The 14,977-nt window shown below is 38.2% G+C and overlaps 1 protein-coding gene across 4 annotated transcripts in view; it reads right to left on the bottom strand.

Moving 5' to 3' along the window:
* Positions 1-14,977, bottom strand: part of LOC149225573 (cycloartenol synthase-like) — a 529,143-nt gene that overhangs the window by 319,840 nt on the left and 194,326 nt on the right. For all 4 annotated transcript variants that reach the window (XM_089377155.1, XM_089377157.1, XM_089377154.1 and 1 more), the window contains exon 9: positions 8,128-8,316. In XM_089377155.1, the coding sequence (XP_089233281.1) occupies positions 8,128-8,316 (189 nt within the window). The remainder of the gene's footprint in view (positions 1-8,127; positions 8,317-14,977) is intronic.

Here is a 14,977-nt window from a genome sequence, read left to right as displayed (position 1 = left end):
ATTTCTGTGTGGACAAATGGGATCATCCTCTGTAGGTGATGTGTTAAATGCTTTGACAGAAAAGTTTTCAGGTGCAAAAAAATACAGTGCATTGAAAGACACCATGTAATGTTTTCTTGGATGGGTCTCTCGGGGGAATAGTCCTCTTTCTAGGTATTGGCACACTTAATAGGAGTTAATGATGATCCTCTCATATCTAATCTTGGCCAATTGCATAAATTCATGCGCTCGTGTAAAGTTTAAAGATCATACGTCGTCGTGTTTATATTGGACATAATTCACTTTCAATGATGCATTGAATTATGTATATGCTATGGATGGTCACACTTGGACACTTGGAGCCCCTTCTTGAATGATATATCTTGCATGGACGTGACTACGATGTGAGCCTTGGGTCCTTTGGAAGATGTTGATGAGTCTTCTTCCAGAGTTGATTGGGGTCATTCCATATTTTTCAGATTATGTTGAGCCTTATGAGCCTTGTGATGATTTGGCACCCATGATAAGATGTCCTAGAATCCATTGAAGATGATGTGGCACCCCTATGATTACTTCGTCCACCCTCATGATGAGATGTTGAATTCGTTGGATGAAACGTTTTTAGGAAGTATTTTCTCATACAAATGCTCTCATACGGTCTCATGCAAGCGGTGGCTCCATTCCGTCCAAGGTATGAATAGCATCGAACTCTTACGGTCTCATCCAATGTATGAATAGCAGCTCAAAATCGTGGTTTTTAGCCTGATGAAAAGATATGGCAGCTCAAAGTGAACAAAGTCGATCCGCATGGTAGAAATACTAGTGTCACATCCACCTGAGATGTGGTCAGTCGAACAATCTCATACAAATGGTGGCTCCATCCCACAATACACATGCATATATCTTCATTCAATGATGCACCATGATTCAAAATTGGAAAGCGGCTCCATACAATATGTCAATCATGAGATGTCATAAAGAAAGAAAGAAAGAAAGAAATTGTTTTAACATCCATGAGGCTAAAGATAGCCCTTGGGACAGATTGTTTCGCCATTTGATTCCTGTATTCAGCTCGTTTCGAGTGAAGTCTCACAATAAATGCTCCTAGCTTCTTGCCAAACCCCTCGTTGAATAAATTATCCCAAGAGCTAGCTGCTAGAATATCTGCATAACTTTATTTGTTGTCTTTGAATGCCTTGCATTCTAAAATGAAATGTTTTTCTATTTCCACTTTTCTGGAAGAGCAAAAAATACATACTCTTTTTTCACACACTTCTTTTGGCGTTTTCCAGCGCCCTGTTTCACAATGGAGTTTATGAGAGTTAGTCCTTAACTGAGCAATATGAATTTTGGCTCTCAAAGAAATATTGGCCCCTATGTACGCTTTTTGTTGCTGATTATGAGTTGGATTAGACTCTTCAATATAGTACTTTTTCTTTCTCCCTAGCTCCTTATCCCAAGTACGCTTGTGGAACTTATCCATAACAAAAGGTTTTATCTCTTTATTGTTTGAACTTTGTGGGACACAAGTTTAAGAAAATACCCCAATTACTAAATCATTTGTTATTTTTTCGCATCCAGATCTTCTTTCTTTTGCGCAATATGCCATTAAAGACAACCTTGGGCCATTTGCCCTCTTCCATTTGCTCTTTTTTTTAATTACCTTATCACTCACACCATAGCAATTGCTTCAATAGGAGCATCCCCTGTTTCACTTGACAAGATAGCATAATGAATTGCACTTTTAATTTTGAATTTGTTTGTAATCAAGTGCTTCTGAATTTTCTCAACGTGTTTCCACCGCATGTTGATTGTACTACTGGCCCATAGTTCACAACCATAGAGAATCACCGAAATCACTAAAAGCCTAGAGTTTTGGTGGTTTTCTAGTCCCATAACTCTGCCTCTCTACACCTATTTTGAAAAGCATAAAATGTGTTCCAACCTCCCAAAGTTCTTTTCTTTCTACAATCGTCCCAGCGTAGATTTTTGTTGAAATCAATTCTGAGGTATTTGCAATCCACAACTTTTTCCAGAGTGTTGCCTTCAAAGTAAAACTTACACTAGTTATATTTTCTTTTGCTAGAGAAAACCACTACTTTTTTTTTTTTCTAATATTGACTTGCTCAAGAGAAAGTAAGTGCTCTTGCAAACCAAGAATAGATTTAGCAATCAGAATGAGGTCATTTGCATACAAAAGAAACCTTATAACAAACTCGCCCAAATGGATATCGTCGCCCCCTCGTGAATTTAGCCACTCTTTAAACTTGTCGATATATAAACCAAAAAGGGTAGGAGATAATGGGCAACCTTGCTTGACCCCAATATCACTTCTAAAACTTTCATAAATGCTAAAGTTCTAATTTTGACTTTCACCTCTTCATACAACCTATGCACGGTTTGTGAAAATTTCAAAATAGAAATCCAACTACAGTGATTGATATTATTTCTTCTACTTATTAATTCAGAAATAAGTTATTCACGGTGTTTCGACGGCAAATATGGAAATAAATTCTACTGCAGCCTTCACAATTAAAATACTGTGAAAAATAAATGCGAAAGTACTAGCACAAGGATAATCACAATGACACATTTATTTTTGGACAATCGTCTCTGGAAAAACCTAGTATGGGAAGATTGGTGCAGTAGATGAGGGTTTCTTTATTAATCTTCAGCGAAAGTCTCACGTACAAGATGCAACTAGCAAAATAAAAGTTGATTAGCCAATGAGAGGTTGATTAGCCACAACAATAGTAGAAGCAAAAGCTACTTATATGGGGAGTTGTTAGGAACGAACACTGCTACCCCACGACTAATCTCAGCAGCCCACATAGCCAGATTGTGGTAGTAGTACCTCCAATCTGACCCCCCAAAATGATGCCCATAAGCAATCTGAATCTCTCAGACACGGGATTCAATAATCACAACACCAACAATGAAAATAATAATATGAGCAATCTTCTGGGTTTGAGTAGCCTTGTGAGTCCTCGAATCCTTTTGTCGTAATTAGAGTGGTAGCCAAAAAATCAACATGTTAGAGCCTTAGCCCTTTGTGGCCCCGGTGACTCAATCTGGAGACCTCGAGCTCCTTATTTATTTTCTCCCTTGCCTCGGAAAGCATATGACATTGCATGATCTGCCACCGTCTACTGCAACAAACACTAGAAATATTTTTCGAGCTAGATGGCCAAATTCATACAAATTTATTTCCCAGATCCCTATATATGTGTCAGTTGGAAGAGACAATTGACTATTCGTTTGTCTACCAGAGTAATTCTTGACAATCTATTGGAGAGATGCAACTGTTTAATGTCGACAATTTCTTTTATTGATCGACAGATATCGTACTTCTGAAATTGTTTCCAGTGGATGGACAAGAATATCAGGGGCCTCACATCGCAATCCTTCCGCAACATAGAAACCACATCTACGGGTAAGAGTTCTTAATCAGCAACACAATTTTTATTGGAGGAATATCATGACTATTTCGGTAACTATGGCTAGGTGGTGGATGTTGTCATTAAGAAAGACAAGACTGTCGATTGAGCAAGAGGCTTTGTATTCGTGGTCTTCGGAGAACCTTCTATTGCATATCAAGTTATTCATGAGAAGCACACATCAGACAACTTGAAGCTAAAAGGGTATGTGGGCTTACAGAGCCATAAGGTGACAGCTGGCTTTGGAAGAAAGAACAGAATAATGGTAACTTGCAAATAATGGATTTATTTTTTAATTAAATTGCATTGTAAAAAGGTATATTTTCAATAGAAGCCCATATTTCATATAGTTGGCCACATGGAGGATCATAGTTGTTCATTATCTTTGTGAGCATTGTAGAAATATTTTTGTCCTTTCACAATGAGATTTTTAGTTTTGAAGTTCTAAAGTATAGTAAGCCCAAGTAACAGCTAAAACCAAAGCTTCAATCTTGAACCAAAATCAAAGTTGCAGCTAGAATCAATGCCATGAGCATGATTCAATTTGTGGTCATCTTCAAATTACATGAGTTTGTAGTCATGTTAGATCATCGTTTGTACTTCAATTAGTAGAAGATAGCAGCTTCTAGCCAAATTTGGAAATATTCCAGGAACTATTGAACCTTAAAGCCAAGTTCCAACAGTTTGTGGTCAACATCAAACCACCATCTTATCGGTTTATAGTTATCTTTAAATCATCATAGGGAGTACTTTTATTTCGCAAAAGACTTTAGCTTCTAGCCAGACTCAGAATTGTCCAGGAACTGGTTCAAGCCAAGTTTTAAAGTTGGTGGTCAACCTTAAACCACCACTGGTAGAAGACTTCAGCCTTCGCTACACTTTTCGAGTCGGTGATTGGCTTTAAATCACTGTCGGTAGAAGAAATCAACTCCTGCTACTTCATTTAGTTTGTGGTCTTCCTTAAACCACCATTTTTTAGAGCACATCCAGCCATTGACTGCCATATGCTCTTATATTTCAGCAGTCTTCTTGGACTCATATACACCCTTCAGATTAAGGGGGAATGTTAGACATATAATCCATTAAAGTTATGGTGTAAAATGTGAACCGTCACAGGGAGTCCAAGAGACCTTAAAAGATCAATCCAAATGTCAGAATATTGTATTTTTATTTGTATCATCTTTATTGAAATAGCATTCAAACTTAACTTTCATCTTGACTTGCACAATCCAGCACATTTCTTAACTTTCCATTTATTTTAATTAAATGAAATAATTATTAATAAAAATATAGATTAATTTTTATCCAAAAACATCCATATATTTTTAATATGTTACTGGAAACATTCATTTTAAGCCCAAAATAACTCTAAAGATGATCATCATGAAGACGTGTACATTGAAAACTCAATGATTTGGCTTTAAGGAACAATACACACCTCTGAACCGGGAATGGCAATTATTGCTCAAATCATCACGTTGTGAATCCACTTGAATTACAAATCATTGCTCAAGGGGAAAATTGCAAAATTATTGTGTTTGAAGAGGAGTCTGCGCGGGAATACATAATTATTCCGACTCCTGAGTAATGTTGTATGTTTTGCTAGTATTGGAAGTAATTATTATCTTTTGTTGCTTTGTTGATTTCAGAAAAGCATTTGACTCGGTTCTCAGGGATAAGCTTTGGCACAAAATGGAGAAAGTTGGGGTTCCTAAACATTTGAGAGCAGCTGTGCATATGCTGTATGAAGAGGTGAAAGTCAAAATTAGAACTTCAGCAGGCATTTCTGAAAGTTTTAGAAGCGATATCGGGGTCAAGCAAGGTTACCCACTGTCTCCTACCCTTTTTGGTTTATTTATCGACAAGCTTGAGGGGTGGTTAAATTCGCAAGGGGGTGATGGTATCTATTTGGACAAGTTTGTTATAAGGCTTCTTTTGTATGCAAATGACCTTATTCTAATTGCTAAATCAGCTCTTGGTTTGCAAGGGCACTTACTATCCCTTGAGCATTTTTTTCGTAGAAGTGTGGGGATGTAAGCCAATATCAACAAAAAGAAAGTAGTGGTTTTCTCTAAGAAAAGAAAACATAACCAGCATAAGTTCTACTTTGAAGGCAACATTCTAGAAGAAGTTGCGGATTACAAATATCTCAGAATTGACTTCAACAAAAATCTAAGCTGGAATGGTTGCAGAAAGAAAAGAACTTTGGGGGTTTGAAAAGAATTTTATGCTTTTCAAAATAGGTGTAGAGAGGCAAAGTTATGGGACTGGAAAAGCACTCAAACACTTTTTGGGCTTCTAGTGATTCCGGTGATTCCCTATGGTTGTGAACTATGGGCCAACAGTACATCCGACATACAATGGAGACAAATTGAGAAAATTCAGAAGCGTTTGATTACAAACAAATTTAAGATTAAAAGTGCAGTTCCTTATGCTATCTTGTTAAGTGAAACAGGGACTGCTCCTATTGAAGCAATTGCTATGGTGTGACTCATAAGGTATTTAAAAAACAATGAGCAAATGGAAGAGGGTAGATGGTCTAAGGTTGTCTTTAATGATAGATTGTGCAAGAGCCAAAAAACTTGGATGCAACAAAATAACAAATGGTTTACTAAATGGGGTATTTGCTTGAATGCGTGTCCCATAAACAGCAAAGAGATAAAAGCTTTTGTTATGGAAAAGTTCCACAAGCGTACTTGGGATAAGGAGCTAGGAAGAAAGAAAAAAATACTATATTGAAGTGTTTAATCCCACTCATAGTCATCAACCAAAAGCATACATAGAGACCAATATCTCCTGGAGAGCCAAAATTCTTATTGCTCAGTTAAGGACTAATCCTCATCAACTCGTTGTGAAACAGGGCGCTGGAAAAGGCCAAAGGAAGTGTGAGAGGAGTATGCATTTTTTTTCTTCCAGGAAAGTGGAAACAGAAAAACATTTCATTTTAGAATGTGAGGCCATCAAAAACAACAGGGAAATTTATGCAGATATGCTGGCGGCTAGCTCTTGGGATAACCTATTTAGCGAGGGGTTTGTTGAGACGCTGGGAGCATTTATTTTGAAGCTTCACAGAAAAAGGGCCGAATACATCAAGTAGATGAAGAAGCAATTTGTCCCATAAGTTATCTTTAGCCTTGTGGATGTTAAAATAATTTCTTTCTTTCTTCTTTCTTCTGTTATCATATCATTGTGCAAACAAAATCATAAGCAAATGACCATAACGATGTACCCACCCGACCAATTTCCTGAGCAATTTTCCTTACCAGGCACGAGGAAAAAATTATCTTTGGTCATACATCTGGCATCAAAGGAATGCCCAAGTATCTATTATGTCAATCGTCGTGTTGAGGAATCTGAGTGAGAAATTGTTGAACTAATGAGAACCTTTGCAATCCCAGGTGAGCGAGATCGTTGAAGAAGAAATGAGGATTATTATCAATAAAATCCAAACAAATCTGATAGACACTCATTAACAAAAACATCCCTGCCACTAAATACTGTTCCATGGCTTTAGCTTCATAAACGTGTAACTCAAGCTCGGGATCTCCGAACTGTATCCCGTCCATTGCGGGGCAGGAGGGCACCGAGAGCTTCCCAAGGCATCGTTAGACGCCATATTTCATCAATCCCTTGGTACTTTTTTTAAACACTAAATGAGAAGCCTATTGACGAGGAATTTTTAAACAACATTTTCATCCCTTTGAATTTGGAATTGATTTCCATCTGTTCCATGATATCAGTGACCCCAAAACCTTACTTTAGCTTCTTCCAGAATCCTAAGACTTTAGTCAAACGCCAAATTATGCGCCAAACAAGCTCCGCAAGTGCGGTCCGTGCGCAAAGTCTGGCTTGGTGATTTTTCCAACTCACTGCTGGAATGTCGTCTCGTTCGAACCGTAATAAATACTAATAAATTGCAGTTTACCTCTTCAACAGTTTGAAGCTTTATTTGCAATATTTTCCAGTTAATTTTGTCTGAAATTCAGTAGAGTTTCCTTAGAATTACAGGATTCAGTAGAGTTTCATTAGAATTACAAGATTGAGTTGTGTATCAGCCTCTGATAACTGTAAGTTTTCAGAATGCGAAATTTATTTATGCAATTAAAAAAAAAAAAAAACCAAACATCACAATCTCAACCACATTAGTATGGCAAAAATTCTAGCGAAAACATAGAATTAGAAAATAACTAATAATAACAGCACTTAAGTCCCCTCCAGTCAAACATGAACAGCATGTTCACAATATTAATAACGGGGAAAGCCAAGTATTAAGTGTGCCTAAAATACCGTTAGCGGAACATAGTTTCCCACCAAGATGGATATGTTGTTACAAGAAGTACGGCCACAGCTACATAAAATTAGCGTGCACATGAAAGCTAGAATAGAACTCTTTGTTACCTTAAGAATTTTACTTCGCTTTATTGTCCCACACTAACTTATCAAGCTTGACCTATCATTAACTGATTCTTCTCAGTAATTTAGATTTTAATATAGTTATCTTCGTGACGAAGTTCCATAGCACAAAATACTGAAAGAATTTTGCAGGAACAAGTTATATACAGTAATATTCTATTTATGCATAATAACGAACTGTTTGAAAAAGAAGTTTATTACCATGCAAAAGAGTAGTAGTAAATTCAAGGAAAACTATTCTTTTGTATGCATAATTTCTACAGAATGAAAATGGGAAAGTAATTTGTGTTTTACTTACCTTGTTAACAGGACCAAGGCAGATATAGCGAGTGCTTTCATCCTCATAGTGTATACGCTTCATCACTGTCTGAAGTGCCCTCGCTCGCAGCATTGAGCCCGGCCAATGCATAAGTACAGGCTCTACTCCTTTATGAAGAGTTGTCCATAGGATATCTTGCAATAAAGGATGTGGATAGTAAAGATCTTCCTACACGTGCAAATGAACAAAGTTTATGTCAAATACACAATCGTGTATAAGTTGTCCAAGCCTATGAACATATTTATCACTAGCAAAGAAATGAACAGAAGTAACGTGGAAAATGAATGCCTGATACATAACTACATGACTTGATCAGAAAAAATACATCCTATAAAACATACAAAGTCAATACCTTGTGATTTAAACGCGCTTTATCTTTAGGGCAACTTCTGATAAAATAAAGAAGAGACAGAATATGAGATAAAATCAAGAGGCTCTCTAGGTGAGTCAACCTTCACTCGGAGAATGCCTAAGCACTCCACACAATTCCTTCAATCAAAGTCTCGTACATATAAAATCATACACTAGTTGGGTGGTTTGAACCACTCCCTAAATAGTAGGATCTTGGACCTAAATAGAGGATCTCAATCCTAACAACAAACAACCAAATACATTAATATAGAAAAGACTAGATTTCTCCATTAATTTCAACACTCCCCTTAATGGAGAAATTCACCCAAAGTCATATTTTTCCTTCCTTGGCTTAACATAGGCCACTTGATGTGGTTTGTCTTGATCATTGGTGATAGATAACACTTCACAAAGTGCAAGCTTACTTGAAGCACTACTTCTAGTATCAATCCTCTGAGCATGAGAATCTTTCCACCCACACACGGTTTTATCTGATTCCATGTGCTCCATTCTCCTTATTATTAAGGATGTATAATATAATTTATTTTGTCCCCTGTAGATTACTTTGGAGCTTTGAGATGGAAAAGCTTGAGATGATGATTGGCTTTGATAAGAATTGTTAGTTACATTGAAGGCACCTTTGTTTCCTTTTTGTCTTTGTTGTGTTCTTAGTTCTGTGTTCCCCTTGTCATCATCTAGATTTTGAACAATAGGTTCATGATTCAAGTGTTTACGCCCTTCTTCATGAACCACTGGTAGCTCTTCAATTGCATAAACCTCTTCAATTGCAAAAACCTGTTGAGAAGATTGTGGCTCATGATACTTCTAGTCATTAATAAAACCATATTGTTTGTCAGAGAATTCTTCTAACTCAAAAATACTACCCAAGCCAAAAATGCCTCCAAATGGCCACATGAAAAAGACATCATCAAAAAGATCCATGTCAAAGACATCTAAAAAGACATTGATAACACCACTTATTTCACTCCAAATTCCTTTCTGATACTCCAAGCCGGCAGTAGCACAAAAGAAAACAGATCCAATGTGGCCAGTCACTGCGTTACCCGTTGGCTCTACACAGATTTCAGCTGCAACAGTCCCAATCAACACCGAAAATTGGAGCCTCATGAGCTCAATCACGTATTAGCTGGGCAATACTAATCTACCACAGATTCTACAAGGCCTATGTGCACTAGGCCACTAAAAAAATCAATCAACACACTGGCGTCATTTTACAAGCCGGCTTCATACCACACATGTCAGATTCACCAGCATCTCTACAACTCCACAGAGGTTATAATTTGATTCACACTCACCTGTACACCAGCACTCGGGTCTCGCTCTTTGCTCCACGGAGGTTATATATGCCTTCGGGCAATAACAAAATAATGCTTCCACCTCCCACGATGAGGCTTCTTTGTTCTACTAGACTCCACGCTATTGCAGATACCACTTACTGGAAGCACGCGAACTCTAACTCGTGTCTCTACTATTGATATTTTTCTCTCCAACCACAGTGATTTGCGGCTCTCCGCCTGAATTTTGGTTGGTAATGGGTCTGTTCTTCTCATGCTCCTTGTGCTTTTCCAAGAGCAATGTAGACGTTGTATTCCAACGCGGCCGCTGACACCACAAGTTTTGCAAGGCAATTTTTTTATACTCCTTGGCTGGCTCCACGCTATATCTACTCATAGATCTCTGCAAACCCTGATGGAGGAGCTCCTTCAACAACCACACGTAGATCTCCACCAGCAAATAGTAATAAACATCACACTGTTTTGGCTTTCATGCAATTAGGACAGGCGCAATCTACGTCATCACTGATCCCCGATCTGCCACTCTCCTCGGGCAATCAACGTCTACCAAAAAAAAACATAGGTGATCTACCAAGATCTGTTTTGCCGTGCTGTAGGAGGGAGGATGAGCAAAACAATCACCTGCACATCGAATCAAGGTAAGATCTGATAACTAAAAGAAAAAAAACTCGCAGGAGGGCACCAGTCCTGCGATAAATCTGTGGATATCGGCCACCAAGCAACGATTATCAATTCAATACACAACCGTGCACATACAAGTGCCCAGCCATGAGAAGAGGAGCATAACATGCACAACGCGGCATAGAATGCACAAAACTGACTGATCTCGATCTGGAAGCACCGGTCTCGACCTTCCCTACTCCACTTTCGGCCCACGAAAACAGTCAATGAGACCAAAGAGGTCGACTTGCAGCTATCTCCTCCTGCAATCCAGCACCAGCTACGGAGCTCCACGCTCACCGCCTCACACACTCTGGCTACTCCTTATAATGTACCTGGCATATTTTCAATGCATCTCTGGATCTCATACAACAGCCTTTAAGAGCTTCAATTATAGTTGTATCCAATCGAATTTTGTACATGCGATAGAGACAATCAACAATTCAACAGGCAACACCAGTTCGCAACCAGAACCTGCTTGACAAGCTACACACAGCAGTGGATCCTCGCTTGATTCTAAATTCTCTTTCTTTTTTTGCAAGTGCTCCTCTCAACAGTGATCAAACACACAAGAGACTCAACCACAAATTCAACCCTGACCTTGAGTTCCAACCTGAGCTCCGATACCATGTTAAAACTAAGGAGAGATAGAATATGAGATAGAATCAAGAGGCTCTCCAGGTGAGTCAACCTTCACTTGGAGAATGCCTAAGCACTCCACACAATTCATTCAATGAAAGTCTCGTACATATAAAATCATACACTAGCTGGGTGGTTTGAACCACTCCCTAAATAGTAGGATTTTGGACCTAAATAGAGGATCTCAATCCTAACAACAAACAACCAAATACATTAATATAGAAAGGACTAGATTTCGCCATTAATTTCAACAACTTCTTCACTGTCAACAATTCTTACAAAATTGTTTTGAAATTCATAAAAGAACGACATATTAATTAGGAAATACATGGATATCACATTTACCATTGCTTGAAACAATTAGAAATTAAAAACAATTCAAAGGAAACAAATAGAACATCTTCTCTGGAAATGCAAGTGAACAGACCAATCATATAAGGTTAAAATACCCAATTTCTAGAGTCTAGACACCATCAGTATCCACATTATAATTTATGCAACCTGTCTTGAAGCAACAACACATGGTAAAATTTTCAGCAAAGCACTAACAATATGCAGTCCTTTACGCACTTTGCCACAATAACTTGTATTGCCCCCAGGCAAAGAAAGTTCCTACGCCCACTGCAAATAGGTGGGCCTCCATGGCAAAGAAAACTCCTACACCCACTGCACATAGGTGGGAGTCTTCGTTTCTTGTGAGAAAGAAGTCATATCTTAAAATGCCAACAAAATAGAAGAATTTGTAGAATCTTCAAAGAATGTAGTTTGTACCATACTTGACAATTATTCTTCTCGTTACCCAATATGATGCATGAGCATCTTTTTGAGCATTTTTCTATCAGTGACAGATATTCTCAGTTGTCTAGATGATGTATTGGTGTTATCCAAGGGCATATCATGGAAGCACACTGTTTTCCTGGCATTACCATTATGGTTCGCCAAGAACTGACCACTGGTTGATGGTGGGTGTTGTGATGCTAAGAGAAAGGTGTGTACCAAGTGATCAGTTTGTGTCCCTATGAGTGTGTCGACGGCAAATTCCAGTGTACTTAGCATTGCAGTGATGATATGGCGGTTTATAAATTATTGGTTAGAAGGGTATATACTACAAGCCCCCTTCTATTATTTGATTATCAACATCACTTTTATATTGTGCCACCCTTATAATGTGTCATTGTTGAATTGGATGGTAATATTGCAGTGGATATGACATACATATTTACATTGTTCATTTAATTATCGTGTTTACTATAGTTATTTAGAGGGTGATTTATCCATGCACACATGTTAATGATTGAGGTGATTTTAACAATTGATTATACATGATATTGCTAGATGGTTGCTCTTACATTAGTGCCCTAGCACTTGTGGTCATTTTGTATGAACACTATGGTTTATCAAGGCATTAAAATAATATTCAAATGATCTTCCACCTGCTTGAGATCATGACTATGATATTTGCAGCGTGGAAGTGTACTAGAGATAAATGAAGAAGGGAAAATCATACTAGACGCAGAAACAATCCTTGAAACAAGTACTAAGCAACCGAGTAATCCAACAGATGTGGAGTACCACATAAAATAAAAAAACCTATCAGTGGAAGAGGTGACATGGGAAGATGACTTATTCATGCAAAATCACTTGCAATTAGTCAAGTGTTAGGGACAACACTTGCTTGAAGCAGAGGAACATGTTAAGCCCTATATAAGTTCCATTTTAACTCTAAAACTATTTATTGAGCCCCAGATATTGAGTGACTATCTATTATTCTTGTATTCTTATGTACGATAGAACCTTCTGCAGTCCCATTTTATTATAATTCTACCCTTTGTCTCCTATATATATGCTAAGGAGACTTAGTTTTAGTATCATCAAATCTTGTCTTGTACCTTGTATTCATTGTAAAATGATGTTTCCCCCTCAAAGAGGACTGTAATTATTGGTTTGTTATCACTTTTAAGACACAAGGTTCATAACATGTTTCCAAGGTGAATAGAATATTTAAATTATGCATCAAACACCCCAAACTCAGTTTTGTAAACCATGTGTGGGGCGAGCATCTTTTTAATGTTAGTTTTTGTAGCATCGGATGTGTTCTAGCCACGAAATTTTGTGGTGAGGCTAGAATACATGAGATCTCCAAAACCCAGAAATCGTGTATGGAAATTCTGCCTAGAAATAACTTAATTAGATTATTAGCCAGTTTTTAAATATTTCCTAAGTCTAAACTTAGGGAATATGGTTAATTAATCATAATTAATTAAGTCAAAGTGTGAATGTTCTAGAAACTCACACGGATCGACTTCTAGTTAATTCTAGCCATCGATTAAGATTTAATCTTGGCCGTTGGAGTCCCAACAGAGGATTGTAAGAAGAAGTCGATGGGTAATTGTAGAGTACACTTGAGCAGAAAATTCCTTGTGCAAATCGAGCTAGCCGCAGTAGAGTTCGAGCCAGAGAGGGACGCAATGTTAGTGAGGGGCAAGCACTGTGATACGGAGGAAGATTTCTAGCTCCGGAGAGGCGGTAGCAAGAAGCTGAGTTATTCTTAGTGCAGTAACGCGAGTGCAAAAACACGAGTGCAAGAACGCACGAGTTCAGGAATACGATGCAAGAACATGAGTACAGGGGCGCACGAGTGCAGAAACACGCGAGTGCAGGAACATGAGTGCAAGCAACACAAGTGCAGGAAGCATGAATGCCGAGGTTGCTTAGGGTATACCTTTGCCAGATTTTCTTGCTGTCGATTGCCAGTGTTCAACATCCAAATTGTACTCAGATTTGCTACTAAATATTAATAATAAAAACCTTCACTACTGCAATGGTTTTCCCACACTAGGTTTTTCCAGGGACATTTGTCCAAAAATAACCGTGTCAAAATTATTGTGTGTGCTAGAATTTCTCAGCATTTTTATGGTGAAAATTGCAGCTGTGATTTTATCCGTTATTTGCCATAGCAAATAAACTGCATAATTAATTTTTGAGTTAGAAGAATAATTTCCAGTAGCTGCAATAGATAAAATTTCACATGGTATCAGAGCTTAATTGATTAGTCAAAGAGCTCAGAAGAGAAAAGAAGGAATTTCGCTGCTCAGTGTGGGCAGCAGGTCAAAATTCTCAAGGATTCGTGCAGTCTTTTTGTCAGAAGGCCAAATTACTTGAGGAAGACCGATGTTTCTGAGAGAGGAGCAGAAAAATAATATTTGTCCTGAACAAGTGATTCTAGGGGTAGAGGGATCAACTCATATTTTCTTGTTGAACATATCTCTAACTGGACGCAGAGAGTTTTTGCAGCAGTTCGCTAGAGTAGAGCCAACGTTAGGGTGGAAAAGAGGAATAACACACTATAGCCATGGAAAGAAGTAACATTCAGGAGACTTTAGATTTGTCTTCCAAATTGGAGGACAAATTTGTTTGCTTAGCAGGATTAGCTTCACAGGGAGTCTGGTATATAGACAATGGAGCATCAGCTCACATGACAGGGGTTAGAGAATACTTCTCTAGCTACAAAGAGGAGTAGATGGACCTCCATATTACTATGGGAAACAGAACAAAATGTACTCCAGTAGGGAGAGGTTAAGGGAGTTAGGGGCAAGCACCAGCGCTACAGATGTATTGCATGTGTTAGGGTTGGGTATGAACATGATTTCAGTGTCCCAGTTACGGGATAAGGGGTATGCTATTCACTTCGTAGGGAAGAAAGTGTATGTCAAACACCCAAGTTGGAAAAAGGTAAGACAAATTGGAGTTTGAAGTAATAGATTGTACCAGTTACAAATCGATTATCCAATGGCTCTAATAGGCAGTGATAGTAGCAGTGGGAAGGAGTTGAATGAGTTATGGGACACGTGAATGGGACATCT

The sequence above is a fragment of the Pinus tabuliformis genome, chromosome J (genome assembly GCF_031772625.1).
Source record: "Pinus tabuliformis cultivar Carrire ecotype Pingquan chromosome J, CPIR1, whole genome shotgun sequence".
NCBI classification, from domain to species: Eukaryota; Viridiplantae; Streptophyta; class Pinopsida; order Pinales; family Pinaceae; genus Pinus; species Pinus tabuliformis.
The sequence above is the reverse complement of the archived record's forward strand: the minus strand, read 5'-3'. Positions and strand labels throughout refer to the sequence as shown.